Below are 14,605 nucleotides of genomic sequence, written 5' to 3' on the forward strand. Positions count from 1 at the left end.
TTGTTTTTAATTACAAATTCAATTACTTTAATAGATACAAGGTTACCATCATTACCTATTTGTTCTTGAGTAAGCTTTAGTAGTGTGTTTCTTTCAAGGGATTTTTCTGTTCTAACTTGTCAAATCTATTGGGATAACATTGTCCATAATATCCCCTTTTTATCCTTGTAATATCTGTAGCATCTGTAGAGATGTCATATCTCCCATTCCTGATATTACTAATTGGTGTTTTCTCTCTTTTTTTTTTTTTACCTGATCAGTCTGACTAGAGGATTATCAATTTTATTGATCTCCTCAAAGAACCAGCTTTAGGTTTCACTGGGTTTTTTCCCGGTATTATATTTCTTTTCCATTTTATTTATTTCTGTTCCGATCTTTATCGTTTCCTGTATTCTACCAACTTTGGTTTTACTTTGATCTTCTTTTTTTAGTTTCTTAAAGGGGAAATTGAGGTCATTACTTGAGACCTTTCTTCTTTTATAACATAGACCTTCAGCGTTACAAGTTTCTTGTGGCTGGAATTCGTGTCTGCTTTGTTCGCTGATAAAACCCTAAAGTCTAAAACAGTAATTGGAACATGGTGGGTACTAAATATTTGTCAAATTAATGAATTGATACCTCCTATCTACCCAAAGCCGTCTGAAGAGTTCCCATTTTACTCCAAACAAAACCAATTCCTTACATAATCTATAAGGCCTTACACAGCCGGCCCCTCGCTGCTTCTCTGACCTCCTTTCCTGCTGTCCCTTCCCTTAGCGACACTGGTTCCTTTGTTGCCCCTCAAACAAGCTGGGCAGAATCTGAACTCATGGCCTTGGCATTTACTGTTCTTCTGCCTGGAATACACTCACCTACCCCATTTGTCCTGGCAAAGAATGACTTCAAATCTCTGTGCAGAGAGCGTCTGCCATCTCTCATTCTCTTCCCCCTCTCTGGTTCCTCCCCGATGAAGAAACCTGGCTGAAAAGCCGAACCGGGACACTGAGAGTTCTCATTTCCAGAGCAGCCCTGCCTGGAGTCGTCACCTCAGCAGCCCCATCACCCCGTCAAAATCACGTGTCTGTTTCTGTGAGGCTGAGGACTGGATTCAGCTAAGGCACTTTCACCCGGTGAGGCCCAGCCACTAGCAGATTGTGGATACTTTTTATTCTGAATGCAAGATTTTAATCTAAATTTTATTTTTATTCATTTTATGTACGAGGACATAACTTATCTCATTGTTGTTTTCAAATGTACGGCATAAAACTGCAAAGCATTCCTGTATGTGTTCATAACCACTTTCAATTTCGTTTGTGTTTTTACATCCGTCCTCCACCCACACCCTCCAACTAGACTTGTCCAAGGATTTCACAGTCTTTCCAAAGCACAGACATGCGCACTGCTGGGCTAGGGGGCGGGGCCAGTCCTCAGCTCACCCTGGCCCCGAGAATCCAAACGTACCGAGTAATATCGCACCCCAGAAGCCCTAAACGAAATTTCTTTCAAGAATCTTGGCTTCACACCCTCCGCCAAACCTTTCTGAAGGCAGGTCCTCTCCAGTTATGTTCAGTGCAGCAGCTGACAAAGGGAAAGGGAGGTGTGTTTTCCTGGAAACCTCAAACGCCTCTCCTGTGAATTACCTCTGTGTTCAGGCAGTTGAGCTAGACACCTGCGAGGAAACGCGTGTGTGTTCAGTGGGGGCCTTGGAAAGAAAAGGCCCCTTTTACCCCTGGCCAGCGCTGTAGGTGGCGTGGCCCAGGAGGGCCCCGTGGCAGCAGCTCGGTTGCTGCAGGCAGAAGTCAGAATCCCGGTGGCAATGTTCAAGTGAGCCAGAGGGGGAGCCAGAGAGCTGAGAGGCCCGTCCCTGTACAGAGAAGGCAGAGCAAGGCGGATGAATGTGATGTGAAATCCCTGATGGTAGTGTGGCCCTGTCCCTCCCTGTCTGTGCTTGGTAAACTCAAGTTCATCTTTCAGGGCCCATGTCAAAAAGCATCTCTTTTGGAAAGACTTCTCCGAAGCCCAGGCAGAGCCAATTTCTCCTCCTTCATGCTCCCTTCAGCATGCCTCAGAGTCATGCAGGGGCTTGTCAAAGTGCAGATTCTAGGGTCTGCCGTGACCTCAAGAATCTCTGGGAGTGTGGTCCTACCATCATCATATTTAAACAGATCCCTATTTTTTTTTTTTAATGCAGAGCAAGAATGATACCAAGTACAGCATCATCTCCCTTAAACCCCATAAGAACTCTGCAAGGTAGACACTATTATTAACCATAATGTACAGATCAAGAAACTGAGGCACAGGAAGCTTAAGTAACTTGCGCACAGTCATGCAGCAAGTGGTAGAAACAGGATTAACTAACCCAAGTAGACTGACTCCAGAGCCTGCATTCTCGGTCCGTACACTGTGCAGGCTTCCCCCGGGCCAGGTGGTGCTATCAGTCAAGCGAAGGTCTTCTGATCTCGGGTGGCCTCAGCCGGCACTGGCTTGAAGCAGGATTTCGGCTCCCAGCCAGAGATTGAGGTTGGGCAGCAGCCGTGAGAGCACTGAATCCTAGATACCAGACCACCAGGGACCAGTGGCCAGTAACAAGGCCCTGGCCTGTCAGCTATGTAGAAATGAATTTCCACATAGAGACGGAACACAGTGAAGTAAGTAAAGTGTTTATTAGGAGGAAAAAGAGTACAGTACGTGTGGCTAGACACACGGGCGGGCTCAGAGAGAGAGCTGCGCCCTCGTGGTAGTCTGAATCACTTTTATGGGGCATTTCTTCTGGGTTTCCTTTGACCAGTCATCTTGCTTTGCCTGGTTCTGAGTCCGTATTTGGTCTTTCTCAGGATCCTCCCCTGTGTGCGTGCGCATCTCTTAGCCAAGATGGATTCTAGCAAAGAGGACTGTGGGTAGTTGACATCACTTACTATGAGGTGGCACCCCCTCCATTTTTGACCTCCGAGGAGCCTTTCTGTGCACGTGTAGTCAGGGAGGTCTCCTTGACTTCGAGAATGAGGAATATGTGGTCTTTTATCTCTTATCTGGGCAGGGCCCAGCCTCCTCCATCATCCTGCTTTTATGGAGTTTCTGCTATTATGGAGTTTCTGTCCACAGGGGAGAAACTGTTCAGCCTGGGGCCCGTCTATCTCCTGCCTTGCTTCTACCTGGTGCCATCCTGCAGAAAGTTCTAGGAAGTACTGACATTTGGAGTCACTGCCACGTTCTGTCATCCTGTCTAGAGCACGAACCTCCCAGCCATGGCATTGACTGCCATGTGTGTCGAGTGCAACACACAATGAAAAGCCCTGACATCACTGCTCTGAGAACATCATTGGCCTTGAAAAAGTCTGCTTGGCTGGCCTCTGAGTGGGAATGCTTTGGGGCAAGGAGACCAGAGTAGGAGCCAGAAAGATGGTGCCCTTCAGGTGGCAGAGTAATTAAGGACAAGCATTCTGGAAGGACAGGGATGGGGTAAAGACATCAGCAAGCTCCCACCAGCTCTAGGATAAAACTAATAATTTATTGAAAAACCACTACATGGCTGACACTGGGCTAAAACTTTACAAATATTGTTTCAGGGTATTTTCACAACAACCCTGTAATGAAGGTTGTAATGAATTCTTATGCCCATTCTACAGACAGAGAGCCTAAGGCTCAGAGGAGTTAAGGAAATTGGTCAAGGTCATCAAACAAATACACCTGGGATTCAAAGCCAGGTCTGTCTAACCCGAGATCATGTACCAAGTTCCTGTTCCACCCACAATTCTGCTCGCCGCACGCATTCTCTTACTCAACAAATTTTGATGCCTGAGAGAAAAACAACAAATATTTAAAGTCTCTCCCACATATGGGCCACTTAAGAGCCTCCATTAATCTTCCTCAAGGATGACACAGGCCTGGGGCAAGAAAGCAGACTGGATGACTGGTTTCTCAGCAATGGTTCCCACTGTTTGAAAGCAGCTCAACTAGATCACTGTGATGACAGCTGGTGGCTGTTTGCCCCAGAGCATGGGGCAAACCTGCAGGGGAGGGGATCCTGGAGCCTCAGCAAAGGAACCGGGAAGTTTCTTAGGTCCTCTCAGAATCATAATCGGACCCAACGTCCAGGCTTAGCCACGGTTCATGAACTCAGCGAGGTGCCCACGCGTCCTCCAGGACGGAGGGCCAGTCTGGCCTGTTCTCCACCCATGTCACTCAGCCCTGCCTGTCCAGTCGGTGCGGTTCATAGGCACCGCTGGGCTCTGGCACCGTGCCTGGCAGAGGCCAGGTGCCCTTCTCTCTCCCCAGTGCCCTGCAAGCCTCTCTCAATCTCTCTTTTCTCCCCTTCCCAGACAGGCAAGGGGACCCCAGTTTTCACCATTGCCAGTCAGAACAGCTCAAGGAAAATGCCAGACTTTGAAGGTAGACTTGCAAATAATAACAAACAAAAACAATGCCTCCCTTGTTTCCATACCGAAGGGATTGGGCCGAATGATATAGATTCCAAGAGCTCTTAAAAGAAGGAAAAATATGTGGCCTTCCCTTCAACTCTCATGCCCGGTGGTCCCCAGAGTGACTGCTGGGGAGATTAAATAGTGAATGTGCTTGTGCTGTCGAAGTGAAAAAGGTCCCTGTCCCCTTGGGTCTGAGCAGGTTGACCAGGGGCCTGAGCAAGACCCAGGATTCAGTTCTGAGGCCTGTTCAGCCCCCTGCTTGCAGCTCCTTAGGGCGCAGAAGTTCCATACACAGAAAAGGTGCATGACACTTCAAAATGTGAGGTCAGAGAGGGCTCAGGGGATCTCTCAGGGTAGGTGACTCGGGATAAGGGGCTCCTGTTACGTCTTGTTGTCGTGAGTACTGCCCTGTGTGCGTGCGCATCTCTTAGCCAAGATGGATTCTAGCAAAGAGGACTATGGGTAGTTGACATCACTTACTATGAGGTGGTGCCCCCTCCATTTTTGACCTCCAAGGAGCCTTTCTGTGCACGTGTAGTCAGGGAGGTCTGACTACACAGGATGCCAGAGAAGGCTCAGGGGATCTCTCAGGGTAGGTGACTCGGGATAAGGGGCTCCTGTTACGTCTTGCTGTCGTGAGTACCCAGGCTGCTCCTTATCCCATTTCTCACTCGGTGAGGTCGCCTGGCCCACACCAGTGAGGTGGTCATGGCAGGGTGTCTTGAAAACCAAGGGGGAGACAAGGTGGACAAGTTAACATGGAAGTTCCATGGTGTGTGGGTTTTGTTATACAGTTGATCCTTAGGGTTTCTAGAGATAAAGCACGACGAGAGACAAGCTGTGTTGGCTGGACAATAATAAGTTGGCATTTATGGGACCCATCGTCTCCTTGGGCAGCTGTGCTGAGGGAAAAGAAGGTCTTCTGGGGGAGGGACTGCAGGGACCACACACACACACACACACACACACATGTCACACAGCCTCGGGTGGAAGGACTGAGAGTTTCCAGGAGGAAGGGAGGGCAGAGCCAGGCCAAACACACAGGCTCTGAGGTGACAGTGTTTGGGCAGTTTGTGCTCGGTGGTTAAAGTGCAGACCCTGATACCTTGGAACCACAGCTCCACTCGGTAGTGACCATGTGCTGTGAGCCTCGAAAAGGCACTAAGCCGTCTGTGTCTCTGCGTCCTCAGTCTGTGGACAGGAGTAACGTTGACAGCAGCCACTCCACTGGAACGCAGTGAGGATTAAGGGAGACACCGCATGTGGCGTCAGCGTAGTGTTGGCACAAGGAAGAGCTCAGCGCATGTGCACCGGTGCTGCGAGGCTGGGAGAGGCGAGGGACCCATACACTTCCACCCCAGCTGCAGCTTTCACCTCCTCTGGCCCCTTAGAGGAATTTAGTCACTTTCTTGCCAAAGGTATCTGAAGGTCATCCCGTATGACACGGCCACTTGGGAAATTTTGAACAGCAGTGTTGGGGTGTGGGTTGGTGGCAAACACCATCTGATACGTTGCTATGGGAGATATTTTAAGTACCAACTCTCCCTATCCTATCGCTCCCCCTGCACAACACCAATGGTTCTCATCCTTTTTTGGATCACAGCCCCTTTGAGAAATGCGTAATAGCTAAGGATCCTCTTGCCTAGACAGTGCATATCCACATATCTGTAGCATTCTGCACTTTATTTCAGGGCAGGGACATCAGGTTTTGAACCCTGTTCTAGACTTGCAGACTCAAAGACCTAGAGGCATCTGTCTGCTGCTTGACTCCTTCCTCTGAAGCCACACCTCCAAAACGCCAAGGGGCAGAGAGACCTACTTCTCTCAATCACATTCTGAAGTTTACTGTTCAGAAAAATGTGTCAGGTGTCACTATTGCTGTCAGAGTTGCAGCCCTAACAAGGCTGTGGCGATATGAAAGGAGCCCCATGAGCCATATCTTCCCTAGAAACAAGAACATCCATAATAACAAGGAGGGCAGCTAACTTTTCTGGGCACTTACTATGTTCCAGACACTATGCTAAGCTCTTTACGTGCATGATCTTATTTAACCTTCCCAAGACCCCCATGATGGGGATACTGCCATGATTCTCATTTCATAGATAAGAAGCTAAGGCACAGAGGGGTTAAATAACTTGTCCAAGGTCACACAAGTCGTGCGTTAAGATTTAAACCCAGTCCCAGAACCCTACTGTCAACCAGTATATTTTTGGCCACCAAGGGACATCACAGGTACCATACTCCCCTCCCCTATTTTAATGTCCTGAGCATTCACCCTAATAAAAGCACCTTATACTCGAGTGGATGCCAATTCTAAACATACCGAGACTTGATCCTGGGTCAATTTTCTCTTCAAAATGAACCTGCATGGGAAGCAATGCTGAAAGAAAACAGAAGTAGAGTCACAGATGCAGAAAACAAACTTATGGTTACCAGGGGTTGAGGGGGGTAGGGATAAAATTGGGAGATTGGGATTGACATATACACACTACTATAAATAAAATAGCTAACTAATAAGGACCTACTGTATAGCACAGGGAACTCTACTCAATACTCTGTAATGGCCTATATGGGAAAAGAATCTAAAAAAAAGAGTGGATATATGTATATGTATATGATTCACTTTGCTGTGCGGCAGAAACCAACACAACATTGTAAATCAACTATGCTCCAATAAAAATTCTTTAAAAATTTTCTCTTCAAAATGAACCTGCATGGGAAGCAATGCTGAAAGATGGAGAGAGAGGCTTGGTTTGTATATGAGTCAGGAGAGAAAATTATCTCCCTGTACTCCACCCCCAGCTAAACAGTCATGGGCATCTTTGGGCCGATGATGACTGCAAAACATTCTGGGAACACCCCTGCTCAAACCACAGTGCTGCAAAAGGTGGGTACTAGCATGGGGAGGTAGGGGTACAGACCTAATACCCTGTCCTGCTTCCCAGGAAGGGAAAGCATGCTTCCCCAGGAAGCTCACAATGTGACCAGAGGCTTATGGACATATTGGGGCAGGATGGAAGGACTGAGTGCCTGCTCTGCTGGAAGAAGGGATGAAAGTGAGCAGGAGGGAGAGGGCCACCTGCAGGAGGACTGAGTAACCTTCCTGAGGGCGGGAGGAAGGGAGAGAGGGAGGAAGGGAGCGAGGGAGGCTGGCCTTGGCAGGAGGGGAGGTGGGCGCAGAGGGAGCTGCAGGATAGTTCAGGCAGTGAGACAGGGCAGCCCCAGTAGACTTCCCAGGCTGCCCTCTGGGAAGCAGGAAGGAAGGTTGAGTGTATTATACTGGCCCCACCTCCTGAAGCTCTCTCCACAGCTGCTGGACTGGACACAAAAGCGTGAGGGACAGAGACACCATCTCTGCTGATTTGTACCCAGCTCTAGTTCCAGTAGCTGAGAAGCTACATATGACAGAGAAGCCGGCGGGGGGGGGGGGGGGCGCCCACGTGGCTGTCTGCATTTCCCAGGTAAGTGACTATCTGTGTTGGAGCCAGAAGTGAAGAGCAAGGCCTGAAGGTGGTGGGCAGGGGAGAAGGCGGGAGGTGGCTTCCCTGGGGTGGACGGGGTGCCGTCTATGGAAGGAAAGAGGGGCAGGGGCTGGGAGCTGGAACAAGCCCTGTGGCCAGGCTTCTGCAAAGCTTCCACGTCCACGGGTGAGGCGGGTGAGCTGGGGCTGCCCCTGGCTGGCAAGCACGGAGGAAGGTCCAGGAAAGGGCTGTGCTCTGCCCGCACCAGGGTGTCAGCGTTCCTCTTCCAGACCGGGAATATCTGTGTCGACTTGGCCAGAAAACCCCAGCCTGAGCCCTTGCCTTCCTCTCGGTCTTCTTGGTGGTCAAGAGAGCACCTTTGGCAGCTACGGGAGGAAGACAGCGGGACATATTCACTGGGGATGTGGCTGCAGGCAGAGGGATTTCCCATCTGGAAAGGCAATCCCCGTCAGCTGTGAGCTAGCAGAGGGCTGTGTGCCACCCTGAGGAGGCTCCCCTGTGGCCCAGAGGAAAGGGATGAGACACATGTGGTGTAGAAGGCGGGGTGGGGAGTGGGTGAGATAAGTGGTCTGTGAACAGCTCTCTGTGAGCATGCACGGCGTGTTGTCCCAGAGAAAGAAAGAAGCCTTGGAACCTGCTTCAATCAAATCCAGCGTGCCCTTGCCATCCTGCTGGCAGACCACAGTCCCTGAGCAGGCACCTTGGCCTCAGTAAGCCATAGGAAGCTGGTTAGCACTGTGTCCCCTCTCCACACACACACACACACACACAGCCACTCTCTAAGAACCACTATGCTGAAAAGATGTCAAACTTGGTGTCCTGCCAAGAGGTACGCCAGCTAAATTCTGATGTGTTATGGGGATAGAACAGACGGGTCAGAGGGAGGGAGTGATCCCTGGGCTTCGGGTACAAAGGGACACGAGATGCTGAACTCCAGTCGTTACTGCACTGTGTCCTCCATTTATCTACGGCTTCTGTATCCAAGGAGAGAGTGAGGATTCCTCCCCATCGCTGCTGCTCCCCTCCCTCCACCCCACACACAGAGTAACTGGGCTTATTGTGATCAGGCGGGAGCTGGGGGAAGGGCAGTTTGGTGAGACAGGGGCTAATGTAACAGGACATGACCTTACTGTGTGAACCCTGACCACCAAACTGCGAAGATCATCCACCTAGACACCTCCCAGGAGTCCCGCTGCGGTGCAGAGGAGCTAGCAGCACGAGTAACAATGCCCCAGTCACTGAGCGCCAGCCACGTGTGCAGGAGCGTCCCACACACTATACAGTAGGGGCAGTATCTCCGTCCTGCACATGGAGAGAACCAGACTCAGAGATGTCTGTCGACACCCAGGCATACGGTTTTGACTGTTTGGTCAACATCCGTCGAATGAATGAATCCGTCTTGCTGAGGGATGATGGAGCGCCTCCCGCCCCGAAGAAGAGCACGCTGGAGCCACACCAAGCGCCGAGACCGCTCCTGTATCCCTCTGAGAGGCGGTGGACGGTGGGCGGAGGAGCGCAGCGGCTTTCGGAAAGTAAACACTCAGTGATTCATACGCCTAACCACCTCAGGCAATGGCCTGGCCTTTCCCTCCTGTGCAGGGCAATTTGGGTCAACAGGGGCAGAGAGGAGCCCAGCTGTGAGGCCCCGTAGCCAAGGTGTCTTGGCCCAGAAAACACAAGGGGCTTTGATGCCTCCGAAAGCAGCGGCTCTCCCCCGCCCCCGATGCTGCAGCTGCTCTTGGGCAGGGCCCAGCCCCGGGGCAGGGCCTCAGTGTGGAGGCCACATCGGGGAGCTAGGGCAGCTTCTTGAAGTCAGAAACCCCACGGCTGCTGTCTATGAGCTGTGTGACCTTGGGCAGGTGAGTAATCTCTTGAAACCTCAGTTTTCTGGTCTGTAAAATGGAAAGGATACTATAATAGTAATAGCATCTATCTTAAAGGTTGCTGGGAGGATTAAAGGAAGTCATGCTTGTGAAATGCTCAGCGCATTGCCTGGCTCATAACATTTGTCCAGAAAATGGAACTGCTAGTGATACTGCTCTCTGGGATTCTCAGAAGGTTCCCTCCAGGACAAAGCAAACTCAGCCCTCGGGTCAGAAATTGCTCCTCCCCCCACCTACACCCCATCCTGTCCCACTCCCCACCCCCCCGGCCTCCACAGAGACCCTCAGTAGCCTGTCTCTCACTCCAGCAACTCCTGTAAAACTCACACAAACAATCCTTATTGACCAACCCCAGCAGGCTTTCTTTGTACCTCTGAGCTAAAATAAAATCAATCAGAAAATGCAACTCAAAGCCTCCCTTGTCTCATGCCTTGCTGTCAAAACCCTAAGTCCATACTTTTCAAGTTGGGGTATGTACACCCGTGGGAGCATATGGGGGTGTGCCAGGAATACATGAGGCCATGGGATGAATACAGCACACCTGGGGAAAAGTTAAACATTTAAACTGAAGGTAACTTAAAACACTATTTTCATGTTAAAACAGACATGACATAGAATCTACATTCTCATGAACACTTAAGATGAAGCAATACTTCAGAGATAGTTCAAGCTGTTGGTGGGCATCCCTTTCTCCCTGGGTGCATGTGTTTACCCCGTCCAACAGCAGGGGGTTCTTCACTGCAAAGGCCTGAGAAGCTCCCCTTAAGCAGTGAGAGGCAGCTGGGTTTCTTCTTGGGAACACGCTGGTGTCTTCCTGACTCACCCCCATTCTCCCAGGAGCTGGTCCTTGTCTTTGGAAGGGGTGGCCCACACAGTCCAGTGTCTGGGAGGCAGTCCCAGCTGCCACCATCAAGAGATGGCAGGCTTGCACTCCTGCCAGAAATGGCAAGAGCCGGCCTGGTTTTCAGCTTCCCGACCAGGGCGGCAGTTTAAGAGGTCCGAGGAGGACCAGACCTTGCTTCCTGCCCTCTCTCTTCCCCAGGCTCACAGAGAACCCACCTGGCTAGCAGTTGGTGTTTGAGCCCCTGGGCAGGGCAGGGCACAGCTGGCACTCAACAAATGCCCCACGCTTGCCATCCTGACAGCATTGTCTCCTGCGGCTTCGGGCAAGTGGGACCTCCAAAGGATTAAGGGTGACTGTGGAGTTCTCAGCAGGGCCCAGCTCCTCCTTCGCCTGTGAGGGGCAGCAATGTGGCTGGCACGGCTACCAGCTGGACACAGATCTGTAGTGAGAACTCAGTCCCCGTGGCCGTGAAGGTGATTAAGTCCATTCTTTGTGATTTTCTTTTTTGCAGGTATCCTGAGCCAAGTAAAGGTCTGTGTCGGAGAAGCAGGGATAGAAGGGCCTGCACATATGGCACAGGTGGACCCCCAGGATGGACAGGGTGAGGTGTCTCCTCTCTGCAGCTATGGCCCCCGGATGCTGAGCATGAACTTGGAGAGGGAGGATGAGGACCATGGACAGGCAGGAGACAAAGGGGGCACTGGTGACACTGGTCAGCAGGCCCATTCAAGGCTCAGCTCCCAAGGGACTCAGGACAAAACTGACTTGCCACGGCAGCATCCGTTCCGCAAAAAGGAAGAGAAATCCTCTGACTCCTTTAGTGCAGGAGTCCTGGGGAAGAAACCCATGGCAATGCCTAGGAAGAAGGCCAGCTGGGAAAGAGATGAGTCAAAGATCACCCTGACTCAGGACTCCCCCAGAGCAAGCACAACTCCCAGTGCCCTCCCCAGGAGCCTCTCACACAAGGGGTTCGGTCAGATGCAACCTCCTAGGGACCCATTACCTGCTGGCAATGATGGAGACAGGAGGGCAAATCTGGACACTGCTCTAGGTGTCCCATCCAACTTCCCTGGTTCTGGAAGGTGTTTCTGTGCACAGAAAGGGGTAGACGAGTCCCCAGACAGCTCCTCTCCAGCGTGTGTCCCCAAGGCGGCGGGCAGTTGGGACCCCTCCACGCAGGACACACATATACCAGACCAGGGGTCGGCCACCCCGGCCAACCTGGCAGCGCAGGCGCTGGCCAAAGCGCGGAAGGGCTTTAAGGACCAGAACCGGGCGGGCGCCGGGGAGGGCGGGCAGAGGGAGGCGTGTCCCCACAAGCGCCGGCGGGGCGGGCGGGCCTTCCAGAAGCCGCCGGGCGCCAAGCCTTACGCGTGCGAGCTGTGCGGGAAGGTGTACTCCCACCGGGGCACTCTCCAGCAGCACCAACGCGTGCACTCGGGCGAACGGCCCTACCGGTGCCCCTTCTGCGACAAAGCCTACACCTGGTCCTCGGACCACCGCAAGCACATCCGCACGCACACGGGCGAGAAACCCTACCCGTGCCCGGACTGCGGCAAGGCCTTCGTGCGCTCCTCCGACCTGCGCAAACACCAGCGCAACATGCACAGCAACGACAAGCCCTTCCCGTGTGCCGAGTGCGGCCTGACCTTCAACAAGCCGCTGTCACTGCTGCGCCACCAGCGCACGCACCTGGGCGAGAAGCCCTTCCGCTGCCCCACCTGCGACCGGGAGTTCGCCGTGGCCAGTCGGATGATGGAGCACCAACGCGTGCACTCGGGCGAGCGGCCCTTCCCCTGCCCCACCTGCGGCAAGTGCTTCACCAAATCCTCCAACCTGATCGAGCACCAGACGCTGCACACGGGCCAGAGGCCCTTCAAGTGCGCCGACTGCGGCGTGGCCTTCGCGCAGCCCTCGCGCCTCGCGCGCCACCAGCGCATCCACACTGGCGAGAGGCCCTTTCCTTGCGCGCAGTGTGGCCAGGCCTTTGCGCGCTCCTCCACCCTGAAGCGGCACCAACAGATCCACTCCGGGAAGAAGGGCTTCCTCTGCGCCGAGTGCGGCAGGGCTTTCCGCATTGCCTCGGAGCTGGCCCAGCACATTCGGGTGCACAACGGGGAGAGGCCCTACCAGTGTGAGGACTGCGGCCAGGCCTTCACCCGGTCCAACCACCTCCAACGACACCGAGCCAAGCACCGCAGCTGCAAGAAGGAGCCCATCCCCTCCTCCTCGGACGAGTGAGGGCTCCATCAGCTGACTCTCAGGGAAGGTGAAGACACGGCCGGCCGACCTCGGATGCAGTGAGGAAAAGCACTAGCCCGTTCTGCCCTCAAAGCCATATGCAAACACCGAGAAGGCGTCCGGGCTGGTCCTATCTAGAGAAAGGTACTTTTCTGTTTTTATGTGAATAAAGGAATCCCCAGATGTGCTTTCTATGGAGGAATCTTCCAAAGCAGCAAATTATACCTGGGGGTAACTCAAACCCATCCAGGTGGCTCAGCATTTCACTTTCCTAAGGAAATGACTTTACCCTGGGGACTGTCTTTATGAGTCACGCCTTTGAATTAGAGAAGGCCTTTATCTTAAAGAGAGGGGCGTTTATGTCCTATGTTTGGGACCCAGTTATCCTAGAAATCCAGAACAGCCTTAGCATCTGAAAAAGAAGCCCGCTTCTCTTCACAGTGGAGCTTAGTAGCTGGAACTAATCTGAGTCTCACCCGCAAAAATTCACAGGTGCCTCCTCTCTGGCTACCTCTTCTCCTGTTTCCACCCTGGGAGCTTCAATCACATGCGATATTTACAGAGGAATCTGCCCATTTACAGAGACATATACAAAATTTCTCCCTATGGGCTTGACCATGGTTCAGGAAGCCTTTTAGGTTCATTTAAACTTGCCAGGATCAAGAGCTCCAATGTGAAGTAAATAAAATAAAGTACCCCTTGCCCAAGTGCAATCAGCTTGTTTCACCATCATTAAAAACAGGTTTGAAAACCTACATGACTCACAGTTATTCTCTAACAAGGTTAACTGAAATTTGCATTACTAACAGCCATTCTTAGAGATGTACTGCTACATACATTGATTTTGTATAGTTTAAAAGTCTTAGTTCTTAGCTCTGGACCTCAACCGGGAGGAATCCATGACTTCACAGAGTTCCATTGATGCACAGAGGTAAACAGCACTTCTAATCTTACCAAAGTTAAAGAAGATATTCCACAAAAAGGTATTGTACTCTCCTTTTGAGGATATCTTTACTATATTCCTAAAATCGCCACCAAAGCCTGCCAAATCTGAATTTCACTTGAACTTCAGCTGATTTGGACCCAGGGAGTGACTGCTAAATAGTGTTCTTATGCTTGACACATGGAGGCCAGAGAGAACTGCTATACATGTCATGTCATGCCTTGTTTGACAAAGGTAACCTTAGAGCTCTGACTACATGCCTGGAGGTTTTGCGTGTTGACTCACTTAGATACATCTGCATGTCCAAACGACAGAGTTAGCCAGTTCTGGGTCTGGCTGGAGAGCCAGTGGTTGGGTTCCTAGTCCATCTCCATATTCACCAGCGACATGACCTTGAATTCAGCTTCTGCATCTGAATTGGCAAAATAGGAATGATAATAACGGGGTAATAAAAGTGAGCATCAGTCTCCCAGGAGAAGAACTTTGAATTCAAAAGCATTAGATTGGTAGAAAAGTCATAAGAATCAGCCATAACCTTATGACTATGAAGAGAGCAAAGGATAGTATATTTTGTTCTGGGTAGTCAATGAAATATTTGAAAACTGAAGTTACTCTTCCTTTTCTTTGTGTTCCATTTTTCTTAAGATGATTGTTAGTAGAGTTTTCCTAATTAAAGTTTTTGGTTTGGCCTATAATTTCTTAAGGTGGTTGTTCCCCAAACCAGTTCATAGAATGGCTGTATAGAAATCACCTGGGATGTTTGTTAACCATACAAACTTGCTGAATCCTAGCCTTGAATATTGATACAGGTC

The 14,605-nt window shown here is 51.2% G+C and overlaps 1 protein-coding gene across 5 annotated transcripts in view; it reads left to right on the top strand.

Annotated features, from left to right (window-relative positions):
• The first annotated feature begins 4,237 nt into the window (after positions 1-4,237).
• The window catches only part of ZNF648 (zinc finger protein 648), a 49,240-nt gene continuing 38,872 nt past the window's right edge, over positions 4,238-14,605 (top strand). For 2 of the 5 annotated variants that reach the window (XR_014243945.1, XR_014243946.1), the window contains exons 1-2: positions 4,238-7,861; positions 11,121-13,833. Coding sequence is in view for 1 of the 5 variants with exons in the window: in XM_082389945.1 (XP_082246071.1) it covers positions 11,180-12,850 (1,671 nt within the window). In the remaining 4 variants the exon portion in view is untranslated. Of the gene's footprint in view, positions 7,862-7,899; positions 14,334-14,605 lie in introns of those variants that run through there. The other 3 variants (XR_014243947.1, XM_082389945.1, XR_014243948.1) reach the window with 3 other exon arrangements.

Source organism: Balaenoptera borealis, assembly GCF_965194805.1.
Source record: "Balaenoptera borealis genome assembly, chromosome: 1".
Classification (NCBI taxonomy): domain Eukaryota; kingdom Metazoa; phylum Chordata; class Mammalia; order Artiodactyla; family Balaenopteridae; genus Balaenoptera; species Balaenoptera borealis.